The sequence below is a fragment of the Parasteatoda tepidariorum genome, chromosome 5 (genome assembly GCF_043381705.1).
Source record: "Parasteatoda tepidariorum isolate YZ-2023 chromosome 5, CAS_Ptep_4.0, whole genome shotgun sequence".
NCBI classification, from domain to species: Eukaryota; Metazoa; Arthropoda; class Arachnida; order Araneae; family Theridiidae; genus Parasteatoda; species Parasteatoda tepidariorum.
The window spans coordinates 5,312,606-5,331,174 of record NC_092208.1 but is presented as its reverse complement, the minus strand read 5'-3'; the positions used below and the strand labels follow the sequence as shown (position 1 = coordinate 5,331,174).

Genomic DNA, 18,569 nt, shown 5'->3' with positions numbered 1-18,569 from the left:
TCTGAACATTTTTGAAAAAAAAAAGTTTTGAACTGATTTCTATAAATCAAGTTAGCTTCAATATGTTATTAGTAATACTTATTTAATTATTCTAGCAAGCAGGCAAGCAATAATCTGTACAAAAATTTTATTTCAACAGGGATTTTTTTTAGGGAATTTACTCAACTTTAGGGAATTTTCTAAAATATGCAAAAAGTAGAAAAATTTAAATTAAACTAGGAGAAACTAGCTCAGTCTACTGGAAAATCCAGTACAGTTGGCAGCTACGTATTAAATAAAACAGTAGAGATATTTAAATAAAAAAAATTTAATATAACATTGCACCTTAATTTTAAATTAACACTGACAGAAACAAGATTTACAGCGTTCCATACGCTAAACCAAACACACCACCCACTGAAGTCTCACCCTGAACATCCTCATAGCTAGGAGGTGGGGATGATCTACCTAAGGAATCGACATCAACGAGAGAAGATGAATTGTCGTTCTGTATGACATCAACGAGAGAAGATGAAAGATCGTTCTGTACCACATCAACGAGAGAAGATGAAAGATTGTTCTGCACGACATCCGTTGATTCTACGACAGGTACAGGAGGCGAGTCCGTCGTTCGATGAATGGTAGGAGGTGATTCTTCAACATTTTCAGCAGCTGCTGTTTGCAGGCTGTTAGATGATGTCAACATTTCAGCAACCAGCACTTCTGAGGGTTCTATTGGGAGTTGTGTATACGAAAGACTGGTGGTATCTGGGATGTTGTTGGTTATTGATTCGGGTTCACTATCCTCAGAAATGTCCACTAATATCGCGGGTGATTCGTTGGATGCAAATGAGGTATCACAGATTGGATCATCGGGTAAACAGTCCATTAAATTAATGGCAACATCGTCCGTTTGAGTACTGATAGGGGAACAGTCGTTACTTGTGCTGGGCGAGGCATTGTTTATGGCAGCATTTGGCACTGGCCAAGCCACACAAGTTTGAACTTCGGCATTCTTTAAAACTGGAATGTTGCTCTGAACTGCTGAGGAACTAACTGGAGGCGTCGTGGCTGGTGGATCCGTTGAAGAATTGGAAGTTTCTGCCAGCACACTGTGTGGAAATACAAAATTATATCATTAATAAGTATAAAATCTAAAAGGACTGACTTTTTCAATTACTTGGCAATTTACTTCAAAATCATGAAGATGGCACTCAAAAACATATTCTCAAGACTTTCCAGGCATCAAACACATCTGGTGAACATGCGAAACCACCTTTTTGAGCTTTTGAAACATGTCGACTAGTATTGCTATCTTCATGATTTTTAAGCAAAATCATCAAATATATATCTTTTCAACTCATCTTCTTGGGATTATTCGTTGCTAGTTTGTCTGGATGGTGTGAAAAAGTCAATAATTTAGGTAAAAGTGAGCCCGTTTGATTTCATAAACAATTAGGTCATAAATTTGCCTCTGGGGCTTTTCTAATTTTGTTTTTTTTTTAATCTCAGTTTCAGCGGTCTTTTGTTTCCCCCTTTATTTTTCGTTGGCAATCCACTTTTCTTTACTCTTTTGAGTCTTCAGATTGAATTTTTAGAGCTAGTAGAATTTTATTACCATCTTTGAATGAAGTTTCAAGTAGGCAAGGCCAATTAAAGCAAAATCGTATCCTCTAAGCTTTAATGACGCTTATAAAGTACGATAAAATTTAACTTTTTACCGTTTGTCAGTTCAGATTTTACGTTGTACAGATTTCACATCCATCCGCGATAAGTTTGGAAGTTCTAAATTTTAAAATACTTTCTTTTTTTAATTTCTTATATTTTAAAGCTAATTTCATTAACATTTAAATTGCCAATAACAAATGACGGAAAGGCTTTTAAAACTTATAAGTTCAAATAAATAAGTTTTAAAAAATTAGTAATATTCATCGCAGGCGTTAAAAACATTAGATATCCTCTAAATCGCACTTTTTATTAGTGTTAGCACCATTATTTAGTGTTCTACTACGCCCGCTCTAATACGAATTCTTTCACTGTACATCAATGGTCAGAAAAAACTACATTATTTTTGTAGTTACAAATGTATCTAACTACATTTTTTTTTTTTTAATGTAGTGACAACAAAACAGGGTTGAAGGTTTTTCATCCAAACCACGGGTTGAGTTTTTTTTTTTTTTTCAGAAATATTTTTATTTCTGAGTCCTTAATGAGATTGTAGGATTTGTTTCTTACATGAAAGTTAAATGTTTGAAAACTAACACTTATTTTGTTGCAATGTAACCACTTTTTAAGAAAGTTTTAGATTTCTAGGTTAATATCTTTATTTCTTTGGAACAGAGTGTTTTGTAAAAATTTAAATTTTTGCTTATCTCCATTGAAACTTAATCTAAATCTTTGTTTTTTAAATTCCTATTTAATTTTTGGTTACTAAAAAAATCGTTTTTTTTTTTTGCAAAATAAATTATTATAAGTAATGCTGTGCAAAGTTAATTCTCAATAACAGTTTTGCATTCATTATATTAACTAAAATCAGTTTTATACACAGCATATTATATAAGTAAGTATAACTTTCTTTAATTTTAATTACTTTTTTATTTTACTTTATTAATTTTTTAATAATTGCAAAATACCGTTTCCAATATGTTTATCATAAATTGTTATATTATGCTGTAATATTAAAGGATTTAAATTATATTAAAGGATACTTTATAGTACAATAAAAGAATNAATGGTGCACTTTAACCGGTTATCTTTTCACCAATGGTTTCACAAATTTTCTTATGGCATGTATTGTTTTGATAAATCACAATTGAAAATTTAAATCTTCGAAGCTTCGATACCTATTTTCTCCGAGCGGAGCTCGGTCACCCGCTGGTATAAGTAAATATAACCTTCTTTAATTTTAACTACTTTTTTATTTTACTTTATTAATTTTTTAATAATTGCAAAATACCGTTTACAATATGTTTATCATAAATTGTTATATTATGCTGTAATATTAAAGGATTTAAATTATATTAAAGGATACTTTATAGTATAATAAAAGAATCCCTATTTGAAATAACAATAGAAATCAAGACATAATAATAGAATATTATTAAGAAAGTATGATAAATAACTATTACAAGTAGATATCTTTAAAACAATAAATAAATAAATAGTTCAAAATAAATCAATTGAATAAATTTTGCAATGTTTTATTCTGCCTAAACATCTTTTTTCATGCTTTTTTTTTTTCATTAAATATGAAAACAAAATGTGAATCATAATTTCTGCGTTTAACTGTACAACTCAGAAAAAAATGCCTAAAATCTAATTCAATTTTAATACTATCATAAAAATTGAAAAAAAAAAAAAACAAGTAGCAACTACAGTTGTAGCTTTGCTAATGGAAGCGCATTTTCCGATCACTGATATATATAAATATATATATATATCAGGGCTCGAAAAACCGCCCGTCCTCGGCGGTCAAAAATTCCCCGCGGACAACAAAGTTCTCGAATCCGACGTCCGCGCGAACGGCCATTTTCCTGTTAATGTTCGTGATACATTTTAAATTTTTGTTATCTTACAAGAGTCTGGCGTCTCACTTCTAAAATGACCCTCTAATCTAGAAATACAGCAACATACTGAGCATGTTGGAATTGATGTTTTCTCTGTCTGGGAGTACTGCAGCGGTTGAAAGAGGCTTTTCAGCAATGAACTTACAAAAAAAAAAAAACACATTAGATACTGGTCTTAAACGAGAAGCGTTAAACGCAATTATGAACATCTACCTAATTGGAAAACCCCTTTCAGATTTCTGTGCAGAAACCTCTGTAAATCATTGGCTTGATTGTGGAACTGGCAAACGTCATATTTGATTCATTTAAAAAACGCAAATAACGGATTGTCTATAGCACAATAAAGACAAAAAGGATAAAAATAGAAAAACGAAGAGAATTAATAATTTTTATATACTGTGCATAACCTGCGATTATATAGAACTCATAAGATAAGTTAAAAATATTGCAAATTAATGAAAAGAGAAGAAGAAAAAAAATATATTAAAAATCCGGAAAACAAAACAATGAAAGGATATAATCTCTTCATTTTTTATTTAATGTGTTCCATTTTGTTTCAATTTTTTTTTCTGAGTGCTCTTCACACTATAGTTTCGATATATTTTGCTTCCTCTATAGTGCTACAGTATTAGAAAGCACTCCTTTTTGCTGATATAATCGTGTGAGCTGATGATGAGATTATATCTTTTAATTTTTTGTTTTCCGGCTTTTTAATATGCTTTTTTTTTCTTTTTTTTTTAATGTTTTATTTTAATAATTTATATACATATACAAACATATCTTGTTTAATCATTTTTTCAAAAGTTCAAATTATTTTTCCTTTATCGATCTAATTACTACTATGCTTCTTGTTTCGAGATAAATGTTTTCTAAAAGTTTTTTTTTTTTTTAAATATTATCGAAAATGGATGAAAAAGAAGGAAATAAAATTACCTTCCATCCAACTGATAGACTGTAGCTACAAGATTCTGTATATTGGCCTGTGGAGTATTTCCAGGTAGAGATAAAAGAATTAAGTTCTTTCCAGGTTGCTGCTGTCGATTAATGTTCTGCACAACAGCCGAATGCTGCTCGATTCCGTATGTTGTCACCATCGGAGGAAAATATCCTGGCAGCATATTCAGGGACAACTGACTCACTGATCTGAAACATGCATTTTAAAAAGAGTTTTTTTATTTTATTATTCTGGTTAAAGGGTGGCCACAGAAAAAAAAAATAAACGAAAGAATTGCTTTTAGTAGCCTAAAGCATGTAAATAGTAGCTTAAATAAGAATAAAATTTTTTCAATAAAATGACTAGACCCGCGATGAGTCAAGGGACAGAGCATTCGCCTTCCAATGAGGCGAACTGGGTTTGAATCCCAGTCAATACGAATTCCGCATCCGGCTTGCACCGACCACAGTGCTGACGTGAAATATCCTCAGTGGTAGACGGATCACGGTTAGAGTCCCCCTGCCGTCAGGCTAACCGTGGGAGGTTCTCATGGTCTTCCTCTCCATGTAACGCAAATGCAGGTAAGTCCCATCAAAAAAATTCCTCCACGAAGGCAAATTTCTCCCAATACTTGATTCAGGAGTTCCCTTGTCTTCTGGATTGGGTTCAAAATTAAAAGGCTATGTAGTTGAACATAAGTAGTTGTAAACCCAAAGCTTCTGTTCAAAGACAGTTAAAAAAAATAATATGACTAAAGGGCCGGGATAGCGTGGTTGGTAGGTCACTGGGCCCATGTCCAAGAGGGCGTGGGTTCGATTCCCGTCGGTCGAAGACTCCCCGTGTAGTAAATGGTGACTGATGCACGTTGAATCTGTCGAGTCACAAAGTCCTCCGTATTCCCGTAACAAATCATACCTCTGGGGGTACTCGTCCAGGAGTTTTCTTGTCTTCCGGATTGGTTAAAAATTACAGGGCTACGGAGTTGAACATTAGTAGCCGTAAACTCGAAATTGGGCCGGCTGTTCAACGGCGGGTATAAAATAAAATGAAAAAAAATATTATGTAATAGCAAAAAATGTGTTATTTTTCATTACTCTTTGTCTTGCGTGCAACAAAAAATTTGTAATTTTTAGCTGATGAGCAATTCTCAACATCAGATATGGAAACACTTCTTGACTATCAGATAATTTTTCCTGAATTTCTATTATTCCGCTTTTTAAACCTGTCTAACCTGCCATTCGAGCATATAAAAGTAGTCTCATAAAATCGCTAAGCAAGTTCATCTACATTTGTCCAGATACTTCGATTGGTGAACCACTTCAGTAATGCTTCTTCAACATCCTTGTGATCTGCTTTTTTCAACTTTTTTCAGCCATCTAAATTTTTTTCATGAGCAGAAATTATTAATTGCCTATTTTTTCCATATGTTACATATGTATTTGGATAGTTTCTATTCCCTGCAAATATCAACTTGATTGCATCCATTTTCAATTTTTCTGATTATGCCCATTTTATCATCAATGGAGAACGTTTTGCGTTTACTGGTCGCCATAGTTACATTTGAGACACTTGTTTGCAGGATTTTTTTAACTGAACTGAGAGCCTTATCAACACATATTAGAGTCCCACCCTTGGACCAATAATGAATAATTACTGATTCCCTCTGACAGAAAATGCATATTGATCCCACTGACACCTTACAGGTGCATCATCTGCCTGAGTTGGAAACATCTGCTTGGTTTGCTTAGGGATGGGAAAGTGAGATAAAAGAAGAAAACAAGAAAAAATGCTTATCGCTAGATTCCCCTCTATAAATCGTTTTAAAAATTAGTATATGTATTTATTTTGAAGTAGAAGTTTCAAAATTATTACAAAAAAAATTAAGAAAAAAATCAGTTCAAGACAGAAAAAAGTTCATTATATCCAACTTCCTCACTTTTTTGGTTCACTATATCCACAAAAATAACATTATACGTGTATAGCAAGGCACGGGACCTAACATTTCGTTCACTATATCCGGGAGTTCACTATAGCGGGGTTTGACTGTATATTGTGAAAAAGTGATTTTTCAAATTTGAAATTCACGCATCGTAATATCGTATTAAAAATTGGGTTTTTTAAAATCATGCTGAATTTCGTAGATATAACCGTTGAAAAGGCGATCGAGAATGAAATTCTGGAATGGCGCAATGGAATTCTGAGCAAATTGAGCGCATTAAAAAGTGAGGACTCAAATTTGCACATTATCAACATTTTTTATTTTTTTAAGAAAAAGAAATTCATTGTGTTCAGAAGCTCCCACGGATTGTCAACAAAATTTATGCTTAAAAAAAAATAAAATAAAATATTAAAAAAAACATCGCTGTGAGCACAGAAAAGTTCCCTTTTCCTGAAAATAGTTGCTTTTTTAGCCTTTTCAGGCAACAACAAAAGTCAAAGTTTTCAGGCAAGTCGCCTCAGACTGAAAATCGTTGCATTTTAGCCGCCTGTGGCAACCCTGTGTTTAAGAAAATGAATACCAAGGTTGTTGTTGTTTTTTTAGCAAGTTTTTTCTAACGTACCCAAAAACAAGTTTTTTTTCTTTTGTTTAATGCAGGTTTATTTTTTTTTCTAAAAAAGGTAAAATAATATTTTAAGTTCTAAATTAAAATTAATTTAAGTATTAAAAATTATTTGACTTTCTCAACTATTAATAAATATTTTGAATAAAGAGTTAAAAATATCAACTTTTCTTTAATAAATATTTATTACGCATTTTTTTTTCCTTTTTTTTTTGAAAACGCAAGAATAAATAGAAACATAATGCATATATATAATAACAATTTGTTTAGATTGATAACATGATTAAAATATGCCTTTGCATGTAGTAAAGAAGTTAATAGATTATTTAACAAGTTTTTAAAAAAAGATCAGAACATGCGATGGTATTTTAAGCAATTTTATCTTTAAATTTGCTGACATTAATTAATTTTATATACATTTTTTTAATGATATGTATTAATGTTTATATAAAGTAAGACAGATCAACATTTTTAAGAAAAATGTACTTCCCTTTCTTATATTTAATCTAGAAGTCCTTACATAAATAACAGAAAACTAAAAAAAAAAAAAAAAAACAGTTCTCTTACGTTCGGTTTACATCAAAGGGTACTGCTCAAAATGCGTATAGTAATGGTATGTAAATGGTCAAGTACGTATGTCGTACTTAGCCATAATTAAAGTACAAAATTCTGGTCTGCAGGGTAATTAACTTTTTAGGTGATCTGTTCGTATTCAGATTACTATGCAACGAAATTATTTTTAAAAATCTGATTAAAAAAATGCTTTCGGAAATATAGGATTTTAGGGAATTCAAATCCCCAGTAAGATTCAGTAAATGTTTACTACAAAAACAGGCATTGAAAAGGATACAAATCCTATAGGTTGATATCCACATTGTAAGATTACGTACATTGCGGAAGTCAAGCATCAGTGTCTGCGGTCGGTGGGTGGCTGGGTGACCATTTTGATCAGCCTGAGAAGGGATCGAGGGTGCGCAAAATCGGTCCTAGTCAAACAGTTCTACAATAAAGCTGCAGTGCAATAGAAAAATAGCATCCGTGCAGTGACATAAAATTCAACATTGAGATTATTTATTTATTTGGCATTTTTGTAAAATCAGCTTTAAATAAAATCTGCTAAAAATTTTTAAAATCAGCAAACAAAAAAAAAAAAAATTTTTTTTAAATAAATTTTTTTCTATCAGTTTTTCAAATTACATTTCATTAACAATAAAAAGAGAAAAAAAAAAATAGTTGTCAATAGCATTAACAATAGAAAGAAGAAAAAATAGTTATCAAATTCGAAATCTATAGCGTTTTTTTTTTTTNTTTTTTTTTTTTTTTTTTTTTGTCTTTTTTTCCAATTAAACTGCAGAAAAGAGAACAAAAGCAGAAAATCAATTATTGTGATGATCATCCTTCTCCAATAACCCAGCTAGAGCCGTGATGGCTCAGGGGGTCCACCTTCCAATGAGGTGAACCGGGTTCGAATGCCAGCGATTGCTGGTCGATACGAATTCCGCCTCCGATTTGCACCGACCACAGTGCTGACGTAAAATATCCTCAGTGATAGACGGATCATGGGTTAGAATCCCCTTACGTCTGTAGGGTTTTTCGTGGTTTTCCTCCTCATGTGATGCAAATACGTTTTAGTTCCATCAAAAAGTCCACCGCGAAGGCGGTACCTCTGAGGGTGCTGATCGAGGAGATCCCTTGTCTTCTGGATTGGGCTTAAAATTACAAGGCTGCGGAATTAAACATTAATGGTCGTATACGCAAAAAATTGGGTGTACTGTTCAACGACGGTAATTAAATAAAATAGCCTATCCTGTAATTAATCTCCTGTCATCCTGTAATTAACCATAATCATGCAGTAATTAACAGTTTATCATCCTGTAATTAAACATTAAATTCTGTATGGGTTATGTAAATTACCTGGCATTACTGAGAGGTAATAACTGTTCTGTGAGACTTCCACCATTGAGGAGGAGGTGGTTGTGGTGGAGATGGTGATCGGGTGGACAGCATCCTTTGGTGCCACCTCCTCCTGATGGACGGCAACAGTGGAGGATGGAACCAATGAGCACCAGAATAACTCCGACCCCTGAGACGATCAGCCAGAGGGGATCCCATCGATGGAATGCCAGGAAGACTCCTCCTGTCATGAGGACACATGCGAGAACGCCCAAGAGGACGGATGTGAAGACGTGAGGACCGCAACATGAGATCGAGGGGTCCTCAGCAGGACAGGATTCCACCATCGTTTCATCCGTTACAACCTAGAAAATTTTTCACAAAACTATTATTTTCTACATAAAAGTGAAAACTATAATTAAATTATTCTTTAAAACCAACAATATGGAAAATAGTGAATTGCTTTACTTTGAATAAACAAGTTTTATCACGAATTATATCATTTTTATTAAAATTTTATTTGCTTAAATAGTGTCCTGAATGTAAAGAAAATGGATGGTGTTTTCAGTAGAAGTGTAAACAATAATCTCGAGCTGTATGCCTGCTCTAGTTCCGGTTAGAAAGTTTGCAGCTGCTTACTACGTGTTATTCTGCGAGGCGATTTTTTCAAACGGATAATTTTGTTTTCAATAAAAGAAATAAATTAGATAATTTCTGAGCTCAAATCTGCCGTATTTCCTGAGATATTACTGTTATTATGTAATTCTGGTGAGTTTGAAGTGAAAATATGTTTTAGTTATTTAGAGATATATTGTTAATATTGTTTGAATAACTCGCTTTTTTTGCAGTCTTGATTTGGCCTCTTTCCATAAGTTTATTACTGTTTGTTCTTGTTGCAAGTTGTGCACCATCTTACGTTAGTGTTAATACTTTTAGCATTGTAAACACTAGTATTGTTAGCATTTTAAACACAAGTTATAAATAATCGAATACATTGTTTGCAAGAATCTCAAAACACAATGATGCCAAATGGCTTTAAAATACAACGGAAGCAGTAACCCGGAAATTTAGGCGGTACCGAGCTTGCAGCGTTCCCTAGTGTAAAAAACACCATCCATAACATACTTCTTACAACCGGAAGAAATTTAGAAAACTTCCTGTGTATCCCTCCGCTTATGTTATGCCTACAAGGCGAAGTGTTAACAGGCTTAATATTCTATTAAAATTCTAAAATATTCTATTGAAAAACTAATTAATATTCTATTAATTTGTTTTTTATTATAATTTGTGTTTTAATTTAAACGTAATTTTACCGTTCATAAGAGTTTTCTGTAAATTATAAATTCTAACAGGTCGTGAGATTAAAACAAATTTAAGAAAATCAATATCACAACTTAAATAAAATGTAAGGTTCGCCATGTTCAGCTTATCANGCAAAATACGCCCCAAAATCTAAAGATAAATGCCCTAAAAATCTAATAAAATGCTCTAAAAGACAAAAATGTCCAAAAATGCAAAAAATGCAAATGTCATCAAAATCCGGGCCTTAATAATAAGCTTCTTAAAACGGAAAGAAATTTAGAAAACTTCCTGTGTATCCCTCCGCTTATGTTATACCTACAAGGCGAAGTGTGAACAGGCTTATTAAAATTCTAAAATATTCTATTGAAAAACTAATTAATATTCTATTAATTTGTTTTTTATTATAATTTGTGTTTTAATTTAAACGTAATTTTACCGTTCATAAGAGTTTTCTGTAAATTATAAATTCTAACAGGTCGTGAGATTAAAACAAATTTAAGAAAATCAATATCACAACTTAAATAAAATGTAAGGTTTGCCATGTTCAGCTTATCATCTCTTATTTGGCTATAATTGCTTAAAATATCGCCATTTGTTTTTGTTTTTTGGATCGTATCAAAGCGTTCCGTATTTATTTATTGTTTGTTTCGCTTAAATTTAAATTAAAAGAACGCGTTATTGCGAACACTACAAGTATAATATTATTGGATGGCGCGCTTTTTCCGATTTAGAAGCAAAAATCAATTCGGAAGTAGTAACCCGGAAGTCTTACGACGAATTTTTAACCTCTGAAAATATTTTACGGTTAAAATTTAATTATACTTTTTTTTTAGCGTGAATTCTTAACCTGAAATTTTATTATGTGAAACGAAATTTTAATATAGCATGATTTTTGCAGAGGACAGTTGATGCGTTTCTATTAAAAAGGTAATTAGTTGTTGTTATTTTACGTCGCACGAATTATTAATTACGTCGCACGAATTATTAATTACGTCGCACGAATTAATTCGGATGCGACGTTAATTACGTCGCATCCGAAGACATGCCATCACAATTTTGATCCTCTGCGGAGGGGATGGCAATCCAGCTTCGGTAGTCCGACGACCTGCACGCGAAGTCGAGCACTTTACGGTAGCACAGTTTAACGAGGACCAATACCGCACACCCTCGGTCCCTACGCAGACTGATCCAAGTGGTCACCCACCCGCACGCTGACTGCAGCCAGTGATGCTTGACTTCGGTGATCTGCTGGGAACCGTGTCTTAACGATCAGTCCACTGCGGGACAAAAATTAGAACAAGGTAATTAGAACAGTTTAAATATCAAAAACACAAATATTGCCACATAAACTTTCATTTACTAATTATTATATTAGTTTGCACAAGGGAATTTCCTATGCTTTTGTTTCTTTTTTGGACTTTTTAATTTATTTTTAGGTAAAAATAAACATATTCATTTAAAGTAAATGTAATATGACTTTTAGAAAAATGTTTTTCGCCTGCGATTTTCTATAACTAACGTTTTAATTATAGAAACTGAAAATGAACCTATCAAATCTTAGCGATGTAACTTTAAAGATATCAAATAATGGAGATTAAAGTCTTGAGTATTATTTTAATTTATTTTTTAATGTAGCATAGAAACTTTTAGGCAAATAGACATGCGAATTATTGTTAAAAGTAGAAATGACAAGTTCATTTTTTTATCAGAGAAAAAGTAAATGAAAAATTTATTAGAATCATGTACACAGAAACTGCCATATTCACATAATCTGATAGGTATTAGCTGCATAGCTTTGAGCTAGTCACCCGTATCTCTTATTAGAAAGAAAGAAAGAAAAAAACTGAGATTTTAATAATGGAATGTAAGTATGAAAACTAAATAATAAAGTTAAATGAATAAATAATACGTTCTATGTAAAAAATATTTATACAAACAAAAAAGTGATTAAACAAAAAGATATTAAATAACTGTCATTAAACTTAACGAATTTCGTCTAAGAAGCAACATTTAAAAATTAAATTTATCTAATAAAAAATATTAATAAATTTATAATTTTTTTCTCTTAGAATATTTGTATTTAAATTTTGAAAGAATATGTGGAGAAAAAAAACGTCAAATAAATAAACAAAATCTATATAAAAAAAAAGCTGCGTATGGACTCACTTTTTAAACGGATAAATGAAATAAACTTTCGAAATGTGAAGAAAGTTATGACATTCACTGTTTTATCTACTTCTCATTTCAAGCAGTTTAAAAAGCTTAGCTTTTCAACTATATCCATGAGAATAAATGTGTTTTATAATTTTAAAACAAGAATAAAACATCAAACAATCCTCTGAGTGTTTCTTTTGTAGTAATTTATTTATAACCTTTCAGAAAGAATAAAATACACGGGTTTTTTTTTTAATTAAAGTTTGAAATAATTTATAAAATGCATGCTTTTATTTTAGAGTAAATGTTAATACATTAATAAAAAATATTTTTAAAAAATATATTTTAACTTTTCAATACGTAACGAAAAACAAATAAGCCAAAATATGTATAACTATACCAAAAATAACTAACGATCTATAGTTTGTCTAAAGTAAGAATTCCCCTAGACATTCGCCTGGGTCCGTAGCGGTGACTATGGTAACGAGGTATAACTATTTCACATAGGGGTGTGGGGTCACTGTTTAGGACAGGTTTTGGGTCGGGTGGGTGAGAGAAAGGGAACCTTTTTCTTTGTGTTGTCCTAGAGCAGAAGTCGCCAAAGTGGTCTATATAGACCCCCAGAGGTCTATTTAACATAAGCGGGGGTCGATCTGAGCCAGGGGGTCGAATGGGGGTCGATCCGAACCGGAAGGATCGATTGGTCGAAGGATTATCAGTATTTTTCAGATATGTGACAATTAGAAATAAAAGAAGAAGACTTGGAAATATATACAGGTAATCTTCAAAAATTGAGCGACGATTTTAAACTGCGTTTTGTTGATTTGGAAAACATTGACATCCCTGATTGGATTATTGTGCCATTTTCTGCTCAAATTGAAAACGTGGACATCAACCTGCAAGATGAGCTTGCTGAATTATTATGGGGATTTGAAGCAAAGACGCTTTTTAAAAATTTAACAATAAGCAAATTTTGGACAAATATAAATATAATGCAAAAATATGTAAGACTTTACGAAATAGCTCAGCCATTTATGATAGCATTTCCAAGTTCCTATATGGTTGAAGCCGGTTTCAGTCACGTAAATTCAATCTTAACTAAGAACAGAAATAAATTAAATGTGGAGTTTCGAGGGGATTTAAGATTAAAATTGACCAATTTTGAACCCAATATAACGAACCTTGCAGAAAAAAAAACACCAGGCACACCCATGTCATTGATTAAGAAGCAATAAATCCGTAGTTACTTTACTTATTATTTCTACTTACTTATAATTACTTATTATTTCATAAATATTAAGGTATTTATATTTCAACATTAATATATTTTTCATAAAACTATTGTTACACTATGTACTATTACTTTAATAAATGTTCAAAATCATAAAATAAATGTACAAACACAGTATCTAATAGAGTTTTATTTTAATTAACAGAAAATTACTTTTATGGGGGTCGATGGAGATTTCGAAAAATTATGTAGGGGTCGATGATCAAAAAAGTTTGGCAATCCCTGACCTAGAGTGAAGAGAAGCTACTCTCCCTGAAATGCGTTATTCTTGTTTCCATAGCAGCAGACGGCCTCACACTTTGTGGCTTGGGGAGTTCTTACCGTAGACAAACTTTACAACCCTGCTTTTGCTTTCTGGAAGGAACGTGAGTACATATTGCAACAAACTCCTCCTGACTGAGCGGGGGATGAATTTCGTCAAGAAAGCGCTGTTGTTTTTTCAAGGATCGGAAAGGGTTCGTATCTCAGGCAAGGCATGGATGTTTTTACATTCTCTTTACTACCCGTCCTTATTATGGGAGCAACGTTGGCCCATCTAATAGCGTGCCCCTGAAAGAGTGGCCAACAAATCTGCCCAGTAAAATGCTGAAAATGACGAATGTGTTTACACAGGCGGACATTGGAAATAAACAATAATATAAAATATTTAAGGCTTTTTTTTTTAAATCAAAATCTAGGGATATGAGACACTTATTGGGAGTGCATTCTTTAAATTGTTCAAGAAAAATTACTGATGGATTAAAAAAAAAAATTACAAATTTTTTTTCACGACTATGACATTTCGTGTATGTGTTTTTATTTGATTTGTATTTTTATTTGATTTAGTAGGATTTTATTCTTTGTGAGCAATGCGCCCGAAATCTGTGGCGTACATAGGCTTAGATGTGTCCGCTAGATAAGGTCTTAGGTTTTCCACACAAAAAAATAATAAACAAACTAATTAATAAATTATAATAAGATAATCAAAACACTCTGTTGTAGAGATATTTATAATTCTTAATTTTACTTCAATCATGAAAATCGGTGAAAATGCTGAATCAAGAAAAGTTACAAAATTGAAACATAGTTACCAGCTAATCACATTGAAATAAAATTTATCTTAATAGCAGGCGAAAATAACTCACTATCTTACGTAAATTACAGTCCCTGGTCTAATTATTAGACGCACTAGATTCTATATGTTAAGTCTAATTATCAGGTGATATTACATTATTGTTGCATCAGGTGCATTATTGTTTTTACGCCGCTGAAACCGGTTTGTTCTTGTTTATGTATCAATTGGTTAACATTGTAATGCAATACGTTAAAAATAAGTACAAATAGGAAGTATGTAAAAAAATCCCCTGAATACAAACCCATTACATGTATGTTTAATTATAAAAGTATTGCATACTAACTCGTGCAAAACATGCAATTATTAAACAACTACAATGTATCTAATAATTTGGTCTAATTATCATAATATACTAATATAATACCAGATATAATAAACATTCTATATTTATATAATATATCGTCTAATCTGTTTAATCGTCGAATTTATATTAAATATCGTCTAATTTAACCCACTGATACACGAACGTAAACAAGTGCAAACCGGTTTCAGTCGCGTAAAAACAATAAAGCTGTATAGTATCACCTGATAATTAAGATTTTACATAGAATCTTAGAGTGCGTGTAATAATTGGGCCATGGACTGTATAGTCCAAATTTATTTAAAGGTTATTTTTATTTATAAATTTAATTCGAAAAAATATTTTTAAAATGAAAAAAACCTCGTTAATTTTGCTGAAACCTTCAAATCTGTCAGAAATAATAAAATTTCGAAGTTTATCTCACAAAGAAAGAAAGAAAAAGGAACCTTAATCACTTACTATTGTCACATCATTTGAAGAGGAAGAAAAGGGTTCGTTTAACTCAACAATAAGGAGTGAATTCACTAGTTGTGCCTCTCGTTTCCGTTTCGACAGAGGGCGCTGTGACAAATGACCTTTATGAATAGTGTTATATTTCTTCATTTTCGCTCACAATCATCTTTAATGTGTGTGCTTTATAAAGTCTTTTACTAGCGAGTCAGGAAGTGTTCTTGCCCCATCCATAGGAAGAAAAAAAATGAGCGAGCAATCAATAACTTAATAAAGGTTGAATTTTCCTGTAAGACATGCCCCTATTTGGTGAAGATTTTAATTTTAAGTATGATCTAGCTCTGTGATTTCTAACCACTGTGCTGGGCAAAATTCTTGAAGTGTGCCGAAAAATTTTAGAAATGATATAGTAAAAATTAAAATGTTTTTTGTTTTGTTTTGTTTATTATTACGACTAAAGTTTAAAATAAAGAAAAGTATTTAAATATAATATTACATATATATAAAAATATACATTTTATAATTGTTCTACATCTGTCTGACAATCTTAAAACAATATTCTTGTTTCTGACTATCTTAAAAAGGTTGGAAATTTAATGACTATTAAAATTATTACTTAACAAAAGAAAGAAAGCTAAATATTAACTAACAAAACGAATTAAATGTTAATTAAAATAAGCTTTGCAATTAATAGATATAAACACAAATTGACAACGGGTAACTAACAACAACAAAAAACAAGTTAACAAGAACAAAGTAACAATTAATGTTAAAAAAATTAACATATTAATAACAATAAAAAACAAGCTAGCAATTATAGCAAAAAATAACAAAATAAATCAAAATAACAGTTAACTTGTAATTAATCACTTAATAAACGTAATGTTGTTTTTGTAGTACATATTGTTTTACAAGAGATACAATATTGAATGAAGACAGAGGCAGGAGAGATACACAAAGAATCCAATTTTTTTTTCCATTTAGAGTAAAAAAAGGAACTAAGAGTTTCAATATCAAACAATTAAACGATTTTTTTGGGTTTTTTTGTCATTTATGATTTTTCTACTTTAAAGAGTTTTTTATTAATAAAGATTTGCTTAACTCATTTGATACTTGTTTCATTATAAAAGAGTCATTCTTACCACAAAATCAACAGCTATATAGTTTGTCTACGGTAAGAACTCCCCCCACCACAATGTCTGAGGCCGTTTACTACTATGAGAACAAGAATTGCCCATTTCAGAGAGGATAGCTTCTCTTCACTCTAGATCTTAACACAATAGACTGAAGAAAAATACCCCCTTTCTCTCGCCGACCTTTACTAAATAATAACCCCACACCCCTACATGAAATAGTTATATCTCGTTACCATAGTTACAGCCACGAGTTCAGACGAATGGCTAGGGGAGTTCTTACTTTAGACAAACTATAAATTGTTCCGCAGGACGCGTTTGGGCTCTGAATAGAAGACAAACCCATTTGTTTAGCACTAGCTATATCGCAAACAAATAAATAATTTTAGGTACTAGATAAATGTACTTTTAAAAAATATTTGAAATATTAAAAAAAAAATTATATTGGGAAAGTCTTGTTTTGGAAGAAGGGTGCCCCATCTCCACAAGACATGAAAGTGAATGAGAAGCTTTGGAATCAGTGAAGAGTGATAATTAATTGAGGTCTGTAAATGAATACTCGATGAACGACGATCTTCGGTGAAAGCCCCCCCCCCCCATTTCAGAATAACCAGAGGTGACAAAATTCGAAACAAGCTATAAGTAACCAGAAGTACATCTACACAGATTTTTTTTTAAAAAAAGAGCATTAAAGCTATATTTTCAAACCGAAAACTTTATAGAGTCGAACCTCGTTAACGCAAAATCGGCGGGACTATCATAATTATTTCGTGTTAACCGAAATTTGAACGTATTATTAATGTATGTTATGTACTACAATAATGAGTGCAAACAATACTATTATGAACCAAACAAATTAAAATAAGCTTAAGAGTTTTAAAACTATTCCATCAAACGATTTTATTTATTTGTCCATCCGCTACTTCTAACAAAGGAAGAAATTACAAATAGCATCCTTCAAAATGAATGATTGGGATTTTATTCACATGCCAAGTTATTTGCGCAGTTTCCTTTCGTGAATCAGCTTGAAAATTTCATGTTAAACATGTAAAATACAACAATAATTGATTGCTGACTCACGGGACCAAGCATGTGTTTTATGTAAGGCGATAGTTCATGTTAAGCGGTTTCGTGTTAATAAGGTATTACAATATTCCTCTAAAATTTAAGTGAGGGGGAGTTTCAACCCTTCTGATATGTAGACATTCTCGAAAATAAGGTCAAGTAAAATTCGTAATTTTAGAAAGAAAGAAAAAACCTATTTTTTTCCAACTTAGAGACTGTTTTTTTTTCTTCTTCTCAATAGAAAATTTTATCTTCTTGTAATGATATTGCTCTATCCGAATTACGTTTTATTTTTTTTTAAGCATCATAGCATAATCAAGTACTGAGATAAGGGGGTGTTTATTCACTGGATCACCAAACGATGTTCCTTTACTAGGTTTTTTCGAAGTTAATGAAAATGAAAGAAAAACTTTAATTTTCTTGTACCTTTAGTGATGTTTTGTGCCAAAAGTATGTTAAAAATACAAAAAACAACTTCTAACCAGTGAAGGAACAGGTATGTTCCTTTACTGGGCATAGATTTCACAGTGAATGAACAGTATGTTGACACTTTACTTTTCAATTTATGATTACAAAAAAATAGGTTAATATTTTCCAAGTATTTCTATGTTATAATTCCAAGAATAGGCTTGTATATAGATATTTGTATGGCATATAAATTCATAAAGAGCATTAAAAAATAACCAAAATTAAGTGTTCCTTTACTGGGAAAATTTTGTGTTCATTCACTGGTAAGAGCTGTTCCTTCACTTGGTCTTCTTACTACTTGTTATTTGAACCTCCAAAACTTTAAAACAATATTATGTAAGTTCTCTACAATTTTTTT

The 18,569-nt window shown here is 31.6% G+C and overlaps 1 protein-coding gene across 3 annotated transcripts in view; it reads right to left on the bottom strand.

The window, feature by feature from the left end:
* Positions 1 to 291: 291 nt before the first annotated feature.
* Positions 292 to 18,569, bottom strand: part of LOC122270632 (uncharacterized) — a 31,925-nt gene continuing 13,647 nt past the window's right edge. For 2 of the 3 annotated variants that reach the window (XM_043048827.2, XM_043048826.2), the window contains exons 2-4: positions 8,955 to 9,298; positions 4,479 to 4,688; positions 292 to 1,091 (exon numbers count right to left, since the gene is read on the bottom strand). In XM_043048827.2, the coding sequence (XP_042904761.1) occupies positions 359 to 1,091; positions 4,479 to 4,688; positions 8,955 to 9,280 (1,269 nt within the window). In that variant the 5' untranslated portion in view covers positions 9,281 to 9,298 and the 3' untranslated portion in view covers positions 292 to 358. Of the gene's footprint in view, positions 1,092 to 4,478; positions 4,689 to 8,954; positions 9,299 to 15,554; positions 15,714 to 18,569 lie in introns of those variants that run through there. The other variant, XM_043048825.1, reaches the window with a different exon arrangement.